General features: G+C 36.7%; 1 protein-coding gene across 2 annotated transcripts in view; it reads left to right on the forward strand.

The window, feature by feature from the left end:
• Col11a1 (collagen type XI alpha 1 chain) overlaps positions 1-19467 on the forward strand; it is a 199630-nt gene that overhangs the window by 27007 nt on the left and 153156 nt on the right. For both annotated transcript variants that reach the window (XM_052730954.1, XM_052730953.1), the window contains 2 exons: positions 3446-3659; positions 7949-8111. In XM_052730954.1, the coding sequence (XP_052586914.1) occupies positions 3446-3659; positions 7949-8111 (377 nt within the window). The remainder of the gene's footprint in view (positions 1-3445; positions 3660-7948; positions 8112-19467) is intronic.

Here is a 19467-nt window from a genome sequence, read left to right on the forward strand (position 1 = left end):
CACTATTAAAGCATAAAAATATTTTTGAAAGATATATTCTGCTTAGAAAAATATTGATCAAAATTTAAACTCTTAAAATCATTATTATTATGCTATTTTATATGTTTATTAATGAAAGCAACATCTGTTTATATTAAAAACCCATTTTAAGAGTTGTGGCTGAATCTGTGATAATCATGATGGTTATTATAGACAGATATTCTTCTAAATAAGTATAAATATCAAATTTTAGACTCTGGGCACTTTTACTAATAGTCATTTGACATGTCTTAAATCTGTGTTTGTATTTCAAAATATGGATTTTTTTTAAAGCTGTTAAACTTCACATTTGATGTGTACGCTATGCCTTGATGAGTGCTGTTTCACGTATTTAATGTAGTGTAGTATTAGTACTGTATTAACAAGCTAAGTTTTCAGAACTTTCACTGCACAAACTCAGTGACTTTTAAAATTTTCACACAATCCCCTTACTCTTATATGAGTACAATTTTTTCTGATGTCTCACCTTTTCTAAATGTCTCTATATAGACTTTTGTTCACTTTTTTGTTAAATTGTACAAAGTATTTTCTCCCAGATCATAATGTTTTAAAGTCCTTTTCTTCCACTATAAGATCATGGAAAATTTGTTTACCTTGGACCTTTTTCAATAATAGAGTGAATTACCTAACCATATATCTCAATAGCATAGCAATTATAAAGCATGTTGTTAAGTTATATGCTTTATAGCTTTTATATCTTGTATGATTATTTGTCTCCTAGTGATTTTTATAAAATTATGAAATTAAAACCAAATAAAATTGAAATTTCCTGTTACATTTAAATCAAGTTAGAAGACATAGATGTACTTTAGAGGTAAAGACCTTGAAGAGTTTGTATGAGATCCTGGATTCAATCATCATAACAAGTAAAAATTCCAGATGAACTATATATATGTGTATATATATGCACATGCATAATACATTTCAGCTGATTAAAAATAATGATTTGACAAGTAGGTTGAAAGATTTTTATGATGGCTTGAGTAATTGAAAACAAACACTTTTTATTGTTGAATTTTGTTTAGTATTAACTTAAAAAATATGAGAATCAGTTAGTCAACATTAATTGACTTCGGTGGCATGCTACTTAATTTCTACAGTAGTTCTAGGGTTCAGTCTACATCATTAGTTCAGCTAAGGGACATTATGTAATATGCTAAGAGCATATGACAAGAGTATCTTGTATCCAATGGATCGAACAAGACCCAGGACTCTGTTTAATGATATTTTATTTATTTTTATTTACGTGCATGTCTATATTCATATGTATGACAGTGTGTGTGTGTGTGTGTATGTGTGTGTGTGTGTGTGTGTGTGTGTGTGTGTGTGTGTGTGTGTGACAGAGGACAATTTGCAAGTGTTGGTTCTCTTTTTCCACCTTGTGGTTCTGGGTATAGAACTCAGGTTGTCAGGCTTGGCAGCAAGTCCCTTACCTATTAAAGCCATCTCACCAGCCTGATACTCCAACATTTTAACTGAGATACTGTATTAGTTACCACTTACCTAGTTTGTGCATATATGTGCAGTAAAAAACTATGCATCCATACTACCTGTCAGTGTTCCCTTTTGAATACATTTAAAAGGTTTCCCACTCAGGAAACATCTTTTTTTTTTTTACCGCTATTCTTAGCAGATTCATAAAGTTCCTTTTTGAATGACATTACTGAACCAGCCTCAATCATTCGAGTATATCTGGAAAAAACATTTTTGCTATAATTAATCGTTCTTTGATGAGATGCAAACATAGTATCTTTACAAATAAGCATTTTCTAATCATGAGCAGAAATGGAACTGCATAACTCCATCATTTGTGGAATTTGAACCTATAGCGGTGATATTCACAATGCCTTTAAAAAAAATCACTTTGCACTACAACCCGTAATTGAATTAAGAATAAATAGATTTAATATGAAAGCTCTTGATATAGTCCATAACAAAAACACCTGTTTTGTGAATGGATAATATTTTAATGAAGTAATAAATTTCTCCTAAATGATGTTGTAATATATAATATTATGTATTATATATAACAGTATATATAACATATATGAATAGTGGTTATGTATCATATATATTGTTACTTTGATAAATAAAACTTTCCAATTAGTATGTAATGTTTCCTTAATAATACAGAGTCCAAGTATAAGAGAGATGTTATATTTAAGGCACTCCTCAAACTGCCACATTTAGCGAATGTGTTGTAAGCAGCTGTGAAAGTCAGGTAGCAGGCTAGGTACTTGAGATAAGATCATGGAAAGAGAAAAAACAAGTGACAGTGAGCCTTCATACCTAATAGTTCTGGTTTTCAGTGGCATGATTTTCAATAATGAAACTGAACTGTGTGATCAAAAATCTCCTTAAGTGTTCACATACACGATGAAAGCAGTGCTTTTGTATTACCTTACTACAGTGCCTTTTCACAAAGAGCATGTGTGGGAACAGTGTGGACAAAGCTCAGAAATACAAAGCTTGTGTCAGCTGAAATGGTTAAATACATGTTTGAGAATTATTTGTGGGGGCTAGAGAGATTCCTCTGCTATTTAGAGCCCTTACTGTTCTTGCAGAGGAGTGGACTTTGGTTCCAACACCCTTGCCAGGTGACTGAATGAAACTCCAGTTCCAGATAATCTGATGTGTCTTGCTTCCTTGGACACCTGCTGTCATGGATCCACATACAGATGCACATAATTAAAATAATAAAATTAGGGACTGGAGAGCGACTAAGTAGCTAAGAGTGCACACTCTTTAGAGTTCACAGTCTTCTGCATTCGCATGCACATTCTCTCTCTGCTCACATGCACATAATTTAAAAATACAGCTAAAATGATAATTAAATTTTTTTTTTTTCGAGATAGGGTTTCTTTCTGTAGCTTTGCGCCTTTCCTGGAACTCGCTTTGGAGACCAAGCTGGCCTCGAACTCACAGAGATCCGCCTGGCTCTGCCTCCCGAGTGCTGGGATTAAAGGCGTGCGCCACCACTGCCAGACGATAATTAAAAATTTTAAATGAGTGTCTGCTATGTTTGAAATTGCACTGATAGTATGATCTTGCTTTCTGACTATGGGATCAGTTTCTCATAATCTTTATTCTTTACATAAATGGCCTTGAGGCTTAACTTGGATGAATATGAAGAGAAAACTTGATACTCATTTGATCACCTCTCTAACTACACTATTTGTTAACTGTTTCCTATTTGAGATGGGAATGGGGGGTGGGTTGGGGGAGGGCAGGGGAGGGGATGGGAGGAGGGAGGACAGGGGAATCCATGGCTGATATGTAAAATTAAATTAAATTATAAAATCTTATTTGAATTTAGTTATCAGGGCCATATAAAATGTTCAGGTAAAATTGTGAGCTAGGAACAATTTGGAAATCTGGACTTTCTAACTCAATTTTGTCTTTTCAGGTGGAATTTTTCCCGAAGATTTTTCAATACTATTTACAATAAAACCCAAAAAAGGAACTCAGTCTTTCCTTTTATCAATATATAATGAACATGGTATTCAGCAACTTGGTGTTGAGGTTGGGAGATCACCTGTTTTTCTATTTGAAGACCACACTGGAAAACCCAGTCCCGAAAATTATCCCCTCTTCTCAACAGTTAACATCGCCGATGGGAAGTAAGTCACACCTTGAGAGAGTGTTAGCTGTGCTGAAAAATTTCATTAATCATTCAACAGTCTGTATGAACTGTGTTTTCTAGTGGCCATTGATGGAAAACACCCCAAAAGACCACCATATTAATCCCCAACATTGGTGTAGTCCACTTCAAAGTCTGGGCAGGTAAAGTCTGAAAAAAAAATCAGTAGGAAAAAAGAAAACCTGTGTGGTTGAGAGAGAAAAGCAGGGCAGTGTTGACAAAAGGAAATCAAATTGTGGTGTGATTTTAAGAATTGAGATGAGGGAAGACCTCTTTCCTACAGGGATCTGAGAACAATGGTTCTGATGGTTCTGTGGATAAAGGCACTTGCAGCCAAGCCTGTGCACTTGGTTCAATCCCTGGGAATGACATAGTAGAAAGAAAGAACACATCTCATGAGGCTAGTTCTAAATAAGACTGATCCTCGCTATCTTAGCAGCTATTAATCACCTGTAGCTCTTCCTCTAGGGCTTGCACCTTCTGAGAATTCTCCTGTGCACATTGGCATGTCAACTGGTATTGCCACTGTTCAGGTCTTATTTAGGTGACTGTATTGTTAAGATTTCAGGTGTACAATTCCTTCTAATATGTATGAGACTCTTATCTTATAGCAAATGTCCTGGGTCTGGCTCTTATAATCTTTCTGCCCACTCTTCCGTGATGTTTGCTAAGTCTTAGGTATAGGAATTATGTTGTAGATTTATCAACTGGGGATGGTCATGCATGGTTAGCTGTATAGAAGATTTTTTTTATATACTGAAATATTTTTACTCTATGCTGTCTTTTTAACTGGAAAAATATCTTATTGTAACCTCGATCCAATTTGATAGTAGTTTTAAGTTTGAACAAATATCAAAATATAACAATAGGAAAAGCTCGGTAAATAATTTTGAGTGATTATCAAATAGATAAGAAGTGGTAAAGTACTATTTGATAATATATCCAATAAATCAATAGGTAGCAATATTCATTCACTTTTCTTTTAGTTTTCTTTCATTTATTTATCCTTCTCTCATATAATACTTCCCAACTGCAGGCTCCCCTCCATCCCCCTTCTATATCCCCTCTCCCCCAGAATCACTGCTCCTCAGTTTCCATTCAGAAAAGAGCAGCACCCCCCCAAAGTGGTATCAAATGAATTCAACATAACAAGATGCAATGAGACTAGGTATATACCCTCACATCAAGGCTGGGCTTGGCAACCTAGTAGGAGGAAATAGGTCCCAGGAGCAGGCAAAAGAGTCAGAGATACCCCTACTCCCATTGTTAGGAATCTAACAAAACCCCTAGGCTAAAGAACCACATGCAGAGGACTGTTGCAGACCCATGCCTGCTCCGTGGTTGCAGCTCAGTCTGTCTGAGCCCCTATGAGCTCTGCTTAGTTCATTCTGTGGGCCATGTTATCCTGGTGTCCTTGATCCCTCTGGATCCTACAATCCTTCCTCCCCTTCTTATGTGGAGTTTCCCTAGCTCCCCTAGTGTTTGGCTGTGAATCACTGTATCTGTTCCCATCTGCTGCTGGAGGAAGCCTCTGTGATGATTGGGCTGCTAGGCACAGATCACATGAGAATGGCAGAATATCATTAGGAATCATTTCATTGACTTTTTTTTTTTTGTTAGTCCTGTTTGGTTTAGGTCTCTGAGCCATCATTCATTTTTAATTCATGGATTTATTAGCAGATGTTTGCTGTGCACAAGTTCTATTGTCCTTCCTTGAGACTATTAAAATATGACAGATTTGTTAAGATCAAATGACACAATGACAATTGGAATGCAAAAAATCATTGGTATTAAAATACACTTTAGTTTGTTAAGAACAATCATGGATTTCATCACAACTGAGCACTCATTCCATAGTATTTCTATGCAATCTACTACTTTGCTGGCAGTTATCAGAGTCGGGGTTTTGCAGCCATGAACATTGTCCCTCCACTCCTGTTTATTTGAATATTTTTAGTGTTTTGTAGACCAAACAAACATAAGCTTAAATGCAAAGTACTGGTAGTTCTATGAATAAAACTGCATCAACATACTTGGCAGTCTGTTATGAAGAGGTTGTTCTAAAGAAAGTACAGAAGTAAGCACCTGTTTGCATGACAATGTGGAGGGAAGCGTGCCCCTATAGAGTATTTGCATGGAGCAGAAGGAGACATGTGATCAGCTACAGGATATCAGAAAGCAAACTTTACAGGAGGTGGAGGTGAGAGAGTACCAGGAGGCTTCTATGAGACAGAGAAAAGAGATGAACAGCTCTGTGAATATTTGCTGGGTGTCTTCAACACAGAGATTTAAATTGATTGTTTTTCATGTAATTTAATTTTATTTATTCATATGTTTGTGTGTGTGTGTGTATGTGTGTGATGTGCTTGTCAGAGAGAGAGAGAGAGAGAGAGAGAGAGAGAGAGAGAGAGAGAGAATATATATATGAATCTTTGTGCATATTGATATACTGGAGGGTTCATGTGTGTGTGGCAATGGGAGTGCACCTGAACACTTGAAGGCATGTGCATTTGGAGGCCATAGGACACCCAGGACAATTTTATGGGTGTTGGTCCTCAGGAACTATCCACCTTTTTTTGTGTGTGTGACAGGGTCTCACACTGTTCTAGAGCGATCTGTCTCTTCATTCCTAGCACTGACATTAGAAGTGAATCCTGCTATGTCCTCTGTTCTTATGGGTGCTGGGGACTGGCCGCACATCTTAGTTATGCAACAGTTATCTTCTGGACTAAACTCTTCCCAACTTCTTCATTCATGTTTTGATGGTTGCTAGGGTCACAAAGGCATGAAAGCACAGACAGTTAGCATTATAAGCTAGAGAGGTGATGTTTTCTACTAAGTCGAGAATCACCAGGTTTTGTTTCATCATAAAAATTCGTGATGTTTTATTGATGGTACAGACATCATAAGAGAAAAGGAGAATGAAGGATTCTAAACTGAGTTAACCTAGTACTATCTAAATTATTATTATGTTATATCTAATTCTATGATTTTTATCATCTCAGCACAGCTTAAAATAATTAAAAAACAATTGAGTTTAGAGTTCCGATGAGGTTTTAGCAATTAAAATTATTTTTATTTTCTGCTAATGAAAAGACCATCCCTCAAGACTAGGAATGGTTTAAGTTAGCACGCCGGCTTCTTGGCATAAAGTATGTGTCAATTTTACTCTCGGTGTATGAAGTTGCTCCAAGGCTCCTTGTATAATTCTTTGCCCTACTCAAACCTTCACTAGTTGAATGTGCTGGTGGAAATACCAAAGACAAAGTATGTATGGAAATGTACTTGGTCGTCACCAGTAGCCATGCCAAATATCATGAAACAGACATTTGGGAACACTCATGCAAGTTTCTGGGTATTTTATTTTATGGGGCTACTCCTAGACACTTCTGGAATATTAATCTAGCACTTTTCGTTTGGAAGAAAATATAAACCACAGTGGCTTAAAGAATCCAAGTGAATTTCACTTAGTGGTTTCTGTTAGCACCAGACATTGTTAATAAAACCCTTTCTAGGATGCAGGGAGAGCATGCATGCTTCCAAGGGCTGGCCACATTCCCTCTGCTAAGCCTGTCATCACCGCCTTGAATTAGCTGGGGCAGTAGCTGCAGACTGAATTGAGCCTCCCACTCCACACATGCGCTGACTCTGCTTTCTTTCAGTGTTCCTTCTTCTTGCCAGCCCTGGAAAGAAGGAGAGATATTGTGTCTCAGTTTTGGATCCTGCCCACGGTGGTGATCTATAACTGTCTTGAAATTAAAGTGGAAAAAGAACATGAAAACACTTGAAATAAATGGAGATCAGGACAGAGTAGCACATTGTGTTTTACAATTAGAACATTCAGCTGCTCCAGATGGAGCAGTCATTCAGTCAAGAGACAGACCCTTTCACGGTCACTCTCAGGGGATCACCAGAGCAGTTTTTCTTGTGGAATTCCAGTTTGGAAGAAAGTGTTTATGCACAGAGAACCCCAAATCTATCTCAATCTCTGTCAAATACACTCATCAGAAAACACAAAGTGAAACAGAGGATGGGTGTGTCCTTAACAGCACAGGTGCCTAATCCATCGCTGTATCTTAGGAACCTGTGTCCGTATGAGTGTGTGGTGCTGTCCTGGGTAAGCTAGGCTAAACCACTGAGGCATAGTGTGGCTCTGTTTTTGTGCCATTTCAGCGTACTGTTGACATTTGAAGCTCACGTTCTAATGAGTCCGTTGAGTTGGCGGCTAGAGCCTTTGAAGCTTACGAAAGCATTGTTCCATTTTTACAGGTGGCATCGGGTCGCGATCAGCGTGGAGAAGAAAACTGTGACAATGATTGTTGATTGTAAGAAGAAAATCACAAAACCCCTCGATAGAAGTGAGAGATCAATAGTCGATACCAATGGAATCATGGTGTTCGGAACAAGAATTTTAGAAACAGATGTTTTCCAGGTAAAAATAAATCAAGTATATTTAAGATGAGTTTTGTTAGGTCAGCTGGGTTATTAATTCTAGCAATCATTATGTTGTAAAACAGAGTTCAAAGCTCTAAAGGGTGACCTACTTTCTTCCTCGGTGGTTGGAGTGGTGGTGTTTTCTATTGTTGGGTGGGAGGAGGGTTAGACAGAGGTGACTGCAAGGCCAGGGAAGCGCTGCAAAGAGTGGTGGGTTTGAAAACAAGTGTCCAGTTCTCCTGGCAAGGACAGTCCATTTCACTCTTAAATTTTATTCCTAGTACATTAGCTTAGAGAAAGTAACTTTTGACTTCCTGTTCTAGAAGATTAATTTCTAGAGAAATATCCCAGGCATGTATTCTTCCTGACTTTCTTCTTTTTGAGTGTTTTCTAATAGCGATTATGTTGATAAAGATGAACTTTAAGTTTTAAAATCTCCTTTTAAAAAATAAAGTGCAAAGCATGATGGAAGCATTTCCAATTGTATTTTGATAATTATCATTATGACACTTTCTTAGGATCTGTCAGTCATTGTATCCGGTAACTTATATTTTGGTTTTTAGCCTTTTTATTGGATAAATAGAACTGAGGCCTGACTCTATTACAGGGTGCACTGAGGCATTATTAGCACAAATTCTGATTGAATTTTAGAATATAACTGCATAAAGCTGTATAATATGATTTATGTATTTTGTTTACACATGCCCATTTATTAACATGCATGTATGTATACAAATATAGATAGTACATTTAAAAAAAGGTTGTAAACTCAGAGAGTCTCAGCTAGACCACTGCATATACATTTATATGAATCATTGGGGGTGCAATATTAAATACAATGAACACTAGTGTTGCTAGAGTTTTCCTGCCTGGCCCACAGTCAGGACAAATCTCTCTCACCCGCCAGTCCCAAGCCGCTCAGACCCAACCAAGTAAACACAGAGACTTATATTGGTTACAAACTGTATGGCCGTGGCAGGCTTCTTGCTAACTGTTCTTACAGCTTAAATTAATCCATTTCTATTAATCTATACCTTGCCACGTGGCTTGTGGCTTACCGGTACTTTACATCTTCCTTGTCCTGATCGCGGCTGGCAGTGTCTCTCCCACCCAGCTTCTTGTCCTCTCTCTTCTCCTCTCTTAGTCCCGCCTATACTTCCTGCCTAGCCACTGCCAATCAGTGATTTATTCATTGACCAATCAGCAACACATTTGACATATAGACCATCCCACATCACTTCCCCTTTTCTTTTCTTAAAAAGGAAGGTTTTAACCTTTACACATCTCCAAAGTCAGCTTGGTATATTTGGGAATTTGGGCGTAGCTTCTCTTACTACTTCCTGCTGGAGGGGGGTGCTGTATCTTCTGGGGAAACAAAGAAAATTTTAGGATCATGGAGTAGTCCGTGAGGCTGTATCATCTGAGCCAGTTGCCTTGAAACGGTTCTGGATGTTGGATCATCTGGGCCATGGTGTCATCGGAGACCTTTCAGGTGGTCTTGGCTGGTCAAACCTGATGTGTCTTAATCTGGAACAAATCCATAGCCTCTTGCTTTCTGTGGAAACAAAAGAGACTCTTTTCCAAAGCAACATATCCTTACATCCAAATTTTGAAGTCAAAGTATCTTTAAAATATACATACTGGTTTAACTCAGCTTCCTTTACAATCAAATATCTCTCTGTAGTTAAGAATCCCAAAGACAACACAATCCAGACTCTCTGTGTAATAGTCATCTCTACGTGGCTTATTTTTTATATTACTTTTACTGTCTCTTTAAAGACTTTATTTTTTAAAACCATGTATTTGTTTCTATACTGTATATATCACCTTTTTTTTTTCTTTCAAGCCTACGTATATTTTACATACATTTTAAACTATTACATCTGAATCTGTCTTATTGTGAATCTATTGTTTTAAGCTGCAGCCTTCTAAGCCTGAAACGGTGCTGGTGCTGTGGCTACTGGCTCCGCCCACCTCAGCTTCCCAACATGGCGGCGGTATGCTTACCGCCAGCTCTGGGAGCCATCGTGGGTCTATGCTTTTATCCAAGCAGCGTGTAGCCCAGAAACCTCTTTTTTTTTGTTTTGTACTAGCAAAGGCTAAATCCACAATGTAGCTTAATGTGCCACTTGCAGAGGCCTCATTCCCGCCATATGGCGGCAGGTCGAGCGCGCACGCCAGGAACCCGCCAGTAGCTCAAACCGGCAGCTGCCGCTCATTTGAGAGAGACAATTAGGAAGCTGTTTTTAGCTCCATTTTAGAATCTTTTTTCTCAGGTTTTAGGTGGAAACTCTTGCCACCACGTTGGACGCCATTTGTTGCTAGAGTTTTCCTGCCTGGCCCACAGTCAGGACAAATCTCTCTCACCCGCCAGTCCCAAGCCGCTCAGACCCAACCAAGTAAACACAGAGACTTATATTGGTTACAAACTGTATGGCCGTGGCAGGCTTCTTGCTAACTGTTCTTACAGCTTAAATTAATCCATTTCTATTAATCTATACCTTGCCACGTGGCTTGTGGCTTACCGGTACTTTACATCTTCCTTGTCCTGATCGCGGCTGGCAGTGTCTCTCCCACCCAGCTTCTTGTCCTCTCTCTTCTCCTCTCTTAGTCCCGCCTATACTTCCTGCCTAGCCACTGCCAATCAGTGATTTATTCATTGACCAATCAGCAACACATTTGACATATAGACCATCCCACATCACACTAGTGACATTTTCAGGTTCTGTATTTGGAATATTATTCATTATTGACTTTCTCCATTACTGTGTTCTTATCCATTTGACTCTACATAAAATATTTATATCAAATATTTACATCCAATATATTATGATTAATTAAGTGATAAATGAATTGTGGAAATATATAATGACAATATGCTCTTTGTACATTATCATGTACTAATTAAATATACATGGATAAATATTGACTTATTGGATGCATGGATATCATAGAAAAGTACTATAACTTCTACTGTTGCAGAATTTTACTTCAGAAATCATTAACAGTTTCATAGGTTAATTTTCTAGTTTTATAAATAAGTGAAATGAAAGAACATTAGTAGATTTCTTTGTTCATTCCCTCTGTCCTTTTCCACCTCTCCACTTCCAATGACTGATTTTATAGCATAACATTTAAAATATGAAGTAACTGCAAGTATTAATTAGAAGAATGTATTAAAACATTAAGAACAACAATGTGGAAACAATTCTTCTATGAAATCTGTAGTGACTGTGACAAGGAGCTGTGAGAAATTTCTCTACAAATCTGCTCTATGTTTTGAGCTTTCATGAAACCATATGAAATTTTAAACAGGGTATTTATTTATTATTAGTTTTTAGAATGTAAATGAACTTAGAACCTTTGCATGTTATGTTTATATCTTATCATATTTTAGTTATTCAGAAAGGAAAAGCTTATATTTTGTCTTAATAAAATAATGAGCAAATTTTGGAGAAAAAAATTGAGTCGAATGAAACTTGCATTCATCTAATTATCCATGAGACTTTTATTTACCAAATGCTGTTATTGTGTGGTATATAAAACTTCAAACTAGATTCTTTCTATGTGAAAATTGGACATGGAGAAAATAAATGCTTCAAATAAATACACTTGTTCAACACCTTTTAAAAAGTAGTTCATCAGATATGAATATATGGTCACTGAAGTGACTTTTTAAAACTTTACTTGAAATTCTTTTGTTTTTATTTTTGTTTATACTTTGCTACTTATGTGGAAATGTAATTATTTTAAAATCTGTGTGAAGAATGTATAGTAAAATATTTATTAATTTAATGCTTGATAAATAGTTTCAGTAATACTGCTGCTATGATAACATTAGATATTCATTAGTCTGAACACAGCAAGTGTCACTTTGCCAAAAATATTGTGACTCATATTTAACCAGGAACTTAGTATATATAATTTCATGTACATACTGAATCACACTACTGGATTGATACTATTATGCTAATATAGACATTACATATGCCTATATTTGCATCACAATATGATGATATTTTTATGAATTAAAAGTACACTGGACTGAAAATGATTTAAAGTTGTTTTTAGAATGGTTTTCATGAACATGCAATGGGATGTATTCATTTACAGTGCAGATGATGTGTTCCTCCTGCCCCACACACCTGTAGAGTAATTATAAAACCTTATTCTGGATTGAGAACACTCTGATTCTTAATCCCAGGATCTGGCTTCCTATGGAGCATTCTCTAGTTTCAGTTCCCCGTTTCTCAAATGAAGAAGTTTAAAAGACCATCCTTCAAAGTAACTGAAAAAAAATAATTGAATAGGTGTAGGTAAACATTTGCACAGTAGAGAATGAATACAAACATATGAACATTTACAATTTGTAAATAATTATGGTTTTCGATTTACTCTTGAATTAATATACAGCAGTCCCTTTCATTATGATTTCATGTCTTTTGATAACATGACAGTTCAAATATTTTCGTACATTTTTTTGCATTGGAGTAACTAGCAGTGACCTATATCTTAATGAAAATTTCTAGTGGGACTGCTTGTTTGTCCTGTTAACAGCTCTTTTCAGGCCTGCTGCTCATGTATCAAACACCTTGGACAGTTTAAATCTGTTTATTCCCTTTATATACAGCAGCACCTTAGCTTGGGCTTTATATAGAGGAGGCTGGTGTGGGTGGATGTATGCTCCATGCAGGCACAAAGTGTCCATCCAACAGGTGGCCTGGTTTGTCCACCCTGATGATGCTTCAAAGATGTAAGGAAAGACTTATCGGGAAATGTGCATCATTAAATCAGAAGTCAGAGCCATGGTTTTCAAAGCACTATCATTTTAATCTTCAGATTTCAAACTTTACCAATCAAAGGCTCTTAAAGAAAGCTGACTCTGGGCAAAGTGTCTTATGAGTGGTGAGTGGATTATGGTAATATTGCAAAACCACTCAGAAAATGTCACAGGAAACTTTAGGAAATATTTATTTTTATTACTGCTATTATTTTATCATTCACAACTGTGTGTGAGGATAGCCACAGAAGATGGAAGGGGGTATCTAGCTCTGTAGACCAGACTGGCTTCGGACTTCGAACTCACAGAGATCCACCTGCCTGTGCCTCCAAGTGCTGGGATTAAAGGTGTGTGCCACCACCACTTGCCCATTAATTTATTTTTACTTAATACCTAGCCCACATTAGCAAGATGGGGCAGAAAGAATATAAGAGCCAGAGGAAAAAGTAGTTGCTATGAGATTATGTCTCTTGGGAATGTCAGAAGCTACACTCGTCAAGTTTCACAAACATGACTCCCTAAACCTAATCTTTCCCATAGTTCTTGAATATTCTGTTCTGCCTTTTTGTGTTACCTCATTGTTCCTGTATCCCACCTTGAGTCTCATGCATGCTACTATACAAACACTCTACCATTGCACCACACTCCAAGGCTTTATCTTTTCATTCAGATCTTTGTTTTTTGTTTTGTTTTGTTTTGTTTTTTCTGTTTGTCTTTTAGTCTGGTTAGTTTCTATTATCAGTGCTTGAACTGACGTTCTTTCCCCTGCTGTGTCTGTGCTATTGATATTCATGTATAATTGTACTCCATTTCTGTCAGTTTTATTGATCACGTTTTTCTTGTGATTATTACTTACCTGCATTTCATTTGTTGTATGTGCTTGCATAAGGTTTGTTTTATTCTATTAAGACCTTAAACACAGTAATCAGATATAAAAAATCCTCTTACGTTATTTCTGACCTTGCTATATTTGATTCTAGTTTTGATGTTATTTGTTCTCCGTAAATTGTGTGTCTTACCTAACAATATGTCTTAAATTTTTCCTCCTGAAAGGCATACATGATAGGTGGAGTAAAATAATCTGTGGGGAAGTGTCAAGAAGAAAAAGCAATCTGTAGTCATATTAAGTGTGAGTCTTGTGGGGAATCTGACTCGTGGAATGTTGGTTTGTCAGCGCCTCTCAGTTCTCTTCTCTGAGGTGGATAGGAAGATTCAGGTGGACTGGAATTATGCATTTTTCTCTTTCTACACAGAAGGCCAAATTGTGATTGGCAGTTCTGAATATTTCAGTTTATTTAAAATATTCTTCCTCACTCTCTTTTCTAGATGCCTGAGAGAATGATCTGTCTGGTTGTTACTGTGAGATCTTATAGAACCCCTTAAATAAAATGAAGGTGTCCACTTTACCACCCATGACTCAGTTATGGTGGAGTGTTTAACTCCTGGGAAGGTGGGCATTTCTTAGAATTTTGTCTGGTCCATAAAAGGGAGGTACATGAGGCATGTACAGACAGTTTTAATGTCAGTTCATTCCTCTTAAGTATTTTCTAAACTGACTCTTTTTTTTTTTTTGGTTTTTTTGAGACAGGGTTTCTCTGTGTAGCTTTGTGCCTTTCCTGGATCTCGCTCTGTAGACCAGACTGGCCTCGAACTCACAAAGATCCGCCTAGCTCTGCCTCCCAAGTGCTGGGATTAAAGGTGTGCACCACCACCGCCTGGCCTAAACTGATTTTAATTCATGATACATGGTGCAGTTTGGGAGATAGTCTAAAATTTGTGTTATTAAAATATGAATTTAGGTTATTCTCCTATTTTTCTTACTGCATATTCCACTTGCAGTCTTTAACTTTTCCCTTGTTCTTCTATGCACAAACTCAGATTCCTTCCATAGTTTTAGCCACAGCATTTCCTACCTTTATTCAGATATTATACTCTACACCTGGGGAAAAATCAGGCTAAAAATAAATAAGAAATGAAAGAAACAAAAAGAAACTCACCAGACGAGGTGAGGCAGCACCTGTGGATCTGAGTCTCTAAATTTGGTTCTCTTCCAGTGTGCCTACTTTTTCAGAAGTCAAGGTGTTTTCTATTTTGCTGTTCCCAGAAAATGTTGCTATCATCATCAGCCAGCTTGAGGTGTACTGGGCTTCTACCACCATAGGCACATACTACATAGTACACAGTACATGGCAGTAATAATGATGATACTTGAAGGTTTAATTCCTTATGATAAAAAACAGACACTATGGAAACTCTAACATCATATTCAGTCTCTATTTCATCCTCTAGACCACTAAAGTTAGTGTAATTTTATTATCTTACAATTCATTTCTGAAACCGTCTTGGTCTGAGTTCTCTGTGAAATGTCTTTTGTTATAAGATACAAATACAAATTGTCACTGTTGCATTCACCAATCACTTTCCATAATCTCATTTGTGTTTCATAAAATGTTGAGGACCTATTTCATGGAATATAAATCTTAGAAGGGTGAAAGTGAGGGATGATAACAGTTTCAGTTATTTCACTTGAGAGATTAAAGGTGAAGCTAAAGGCATCGATCAGTAACTAAGTAGTACAATGACTGTTGAGGGAAAGAAGATATGCAGAGGGTAACCAAGGGTTATAATTTGATAAGCAAGTGTTGTAATTTGATGGAATTAAAGCATTTTCCTCTTACTATTCCAAACTGATATGTTATTTCATGCTGAAATCATTGGAGAAACTGACTTAACTGAAGGGCATTTTCAGTCTTTTGAGGGGGATACCTTTCCCAACTTAAGGTGAAAAATAGCTTTAATCAGCAGAGATGGATAATTGAGACTGCAATGAACTGAATTAAACAAGTCCTTGTCTCCCAGTAAGTTTTACACACTCCCATATGTTTAATGAAATCTTTAGAGTTTTTACATTAGTACAGAGACCTATTTGTTTAGCATTCCTTGTGAACTCTTGGATGAATTTTTCTTGAGAAGTATAAAATCAATAAAGAATAAATCTGTCTCTCTCCCCATAACTGGTAGGTTTACCATGCTGCCTTGGATGAAGTCCTATTCTGTACACAGGGGCAGCACTAACTGAATTTATTGGGTTACCAAAATGAACAAACAAAAACAAAACAAACATAGAATTGAAACACAAAATTGAAAGGTTTGGAGGGGAAATTACAGAGGTGGGACAAGTATTGCGGGATATGATTGCATTTCATTCTTATTCTCAAAAATAAGGAAAAATATAGGAAATAGCATTTTAGACAATCTGTTCTTTCATTAAGCTATTCCCTTGTTCTCACTCAAGCTACTTTATCAAAATTCACCATTCTACTGGGCCTAGTACATCACTTGTCTTGTTTGAAAAGAGGTCCTTTTCAATTCATTAATTGCAAATAAAAGTGAATTATGTAATTTAAAAAGTATATCTCTTTGCTGTGGCCCCCATGTGTGTGTAAATTTAGATAAATTATTTTTCTTATCTATCTACATATACTAATTCCTAGCTCCAGACAGAGATATCATAGATGCTTTAAGAAGTGGTAGATTAGTGGTTCTCACCCTGTGTGTCATGGTCCTCTTGGACCATCAGAAAACACAGATATTTACATTATGATTCATAACAGTAGCAAAATTACAGTTATGGAGTAACAATGAAATAATTTTAAGGTTGGGGGGTCACCACACTGTGAGGAACTGCATTCAAGGCTCACAGCCTTAGGAAGGTTGAAAACCTCTGTAGCAGAAGGAGTGGAATTTCTCTCCCTCGGCAGCTGTGTAGTCAAATCCAGGTCGTTAGTGTGTTCACTCTGGGGTCATACTGCCCTGATGTGGTGTTTGGAATGAGAATGAGAGTGGGGGCATGACTTTATTTATTTAACCTCATCTGTACAATGAGAAGTGTTCTTTGTATTACTGAAAAATATGAAGATCAAATGAGTTAACATTTGGGAAAACACATCCATGTGAGCAGAGGATTCTGTAAGGATTCTTTAAAGATTCTTTAATTTGGACTTAATTCCAAAAATTGTTACTTACTTTTGGAATTTGGTAGAAGTGTAGTTAACATAAGGAGCTTCATGTCACTTTGTATGAGATACAGATTTATAATTTAATGTTCTAAAGAAATCTCTAACAGCTGAAAACAAAAACAAGTGTTATTATCAACTAGGACTTCATTGTTTACACTCTTGAAGCATTCTAGAGTATGTACGGAAGCAAAGCAATGGCACTTCTCAGTGATTTATATTTGTCTGCTTTATTCTTGCCTTAAAGAAGTTGGTTAGCTGTGCATTTTAGAATATAGCTCTGGCTTTAAAAATATGTTGAAATTCTTATGTAAAACATTCATGATTCATGTTTTGTGTAATGCACCCTAAAACCACAATTATTTGTTTTATAAATGTAAGGAAATATATAATTGCAAGAGAAACAGCAAGCTGTAGCCGACAAATCTGAAGTGTTAATTTGCTAAATTTGATATTTATACATAAAGTCAAAATTGAGCATTGTAACACAAGTTCAATAGAGATTTGTGTTAAAATTCCATCACTACACCCAGAAAATCTTAGCATCCTGCAGCTATTCTGCTATAAGCATTTAGTATATTTGCTGGGGATGTCTTTCTGTATGCTGTGAAATGTGTTGCTCTGATCGATTGATAAATAAAATGCTGATTGGCCAGTAGCTATGAAGGAAGTATTGTATAGGCAGGACAAGCAGAGGAGAGAATTCTGGGAAGAGGAAGGCTGTCAGCTGCCACAGCCATGAGAAGTAAGATGTAAAGATACCAGTAAGCCACAAGCCACATGGCAACTTATAGATTAATAGAAACAGGTTAATTTAAGATATAAGAACTAGATAGCAAGAAGCCTGCCACAGCCATACAGTTTATAAGTAATATAAGTCTCTGTGTGTTTATTTGGGTCTGAGTGGCTGCAGGTCCCAGTGGGACTGGAGAAATCTCCAGCTACATATATTCATAGAAATTTTTAAATTTTTTAACATTGAAAAATAAATGAAATTCTTTTTTTGTGGAGAAAAGTTTTTGTGTAGAAACAGTTAAATGTATATACACAACAGTGTCTTAAAGCAGTTTTTAATAAAACAGTTTTATTTCTTTTGAGTGAATATGTGGATATGCTTAAGTGTGTGTGTGTGTGTGTGTGTGTGTGTGTGTGTGTGTGTGTATGTGTGTGTGTGTGTGTGTGTGAAGGTGAGAGGCAGACATCAGGTGTCTTCTTCAGTTTCCTTATGTTTTTGTTTTTGAGACGGACTCTCCCACTGAACTTGTCTTTACTGACTTGGCTAGGCCAGCCGGCCAGCTATGCCTAGGGCCCTTCTGTCTCCAATTCTTCAATACTAGGTTGACAAGGCACATGTCTCCATGTCAGACTGTTTTTTTTTTTTTTAAAGTGGGTACACAGAATTGAATTTAGATCCTCATGCCTAATACAACAAGTGTGTTATCAACCGAGCCATCACTCTTTGGTACCCACGACCTTGTTATCTACTAGTTCAGCTTGTCAGATTTTGGTTAGAATTGGTATGACTAATTCTTTATGTAATTGAGATGCCAAATATGACAGTTTCTCCTCTGAGTTTCTGTTTAAGGAGACACTTAAGTGCTGCTCCTGGACATATGTACACAATTTGGTTTAACCAGTTCTTGAGAGTTTTCCCTCCTCATGGCTGGAAGGAGCATCTGGTTTTGGATTTTCAGTGTGTAATTACATTCCTGAGTGCTGCAGAGTGAGTTCATATGACATATGTGGTGAAGAACAACACACAAAAATGCACGACATGAGTTACAACCAACGTTCAGGGAACATGTGGGCACTCGCTCAGTCTTTCCTTTGAGATGTGCCTGAACTTCATTAAAGGCTATAGGGTGTCCAATTGCCCGCCTGCATATATATATATATATATATATATATATATATATATATATATATATATATATGATCACTTCTGCATCAATGAAATTTGATTACTAGATGGGGGTATGTATTTTATATTTTAGGACTTTATTGATGTCTTATTAAAATTTCACATTCAGTCTGCATTTTGACTGAGTTTGCTTGTAGGATAAAAATGAAGCATTTGAGGTAGAGTTAGATTTGGAGACTCTGTACAGATATAAAGCACCATCATGCATACACTACTCTTTCCTCTAAGTGGAACCCATTTATCTCCTGACCTCATGTATAATTAAAATATCAAATTTGTTATATCTCTCCTTTTACAAGTTTGTCTCTGTATAGCTTACCTTTGAAAAAGGTGGTACCCCTTCTCTTTTTCATTTCAAATGTTAAGAACTATTATTCCATAGCAATTTGTCAACTTTAAAAAAAAAACAGTTGAAGAATTTCAAACCATGCACATAATGTGTTTTCATTACATCCACCTCCTATCCCCTCTGTTCCATTATCTTTTTTGTGCTCCCTCATTACCAGTTCCTCCTGACTTTATGTCCTCTGCTTTTTTTTGAACCCACCAAGTCACTTTGTGCTGTCTGTGTGTGCATAGGTGTAGGACTGTCTACTCTGAGTAGCTTCTCAGGTGCTTCATCCATGTGGAAAAACTG

This window comes from Peromyscus californicus, unplaced genomic scaffold (assembly GCF_007827085.1).
Source record: "Peromyscus californicus insignis strain IS unplaced genomic scaffold, ASM782708v3 Scaffold_9__1_contigs__length_137607984, whole genome shotgun sequence".
NCBI classification, from domain to species: Eukaryota; Metazoa; Chordata; class Mammalia; order Rodentia; family Cricetidae; genus Peromyscus; species Peromyscus californicus.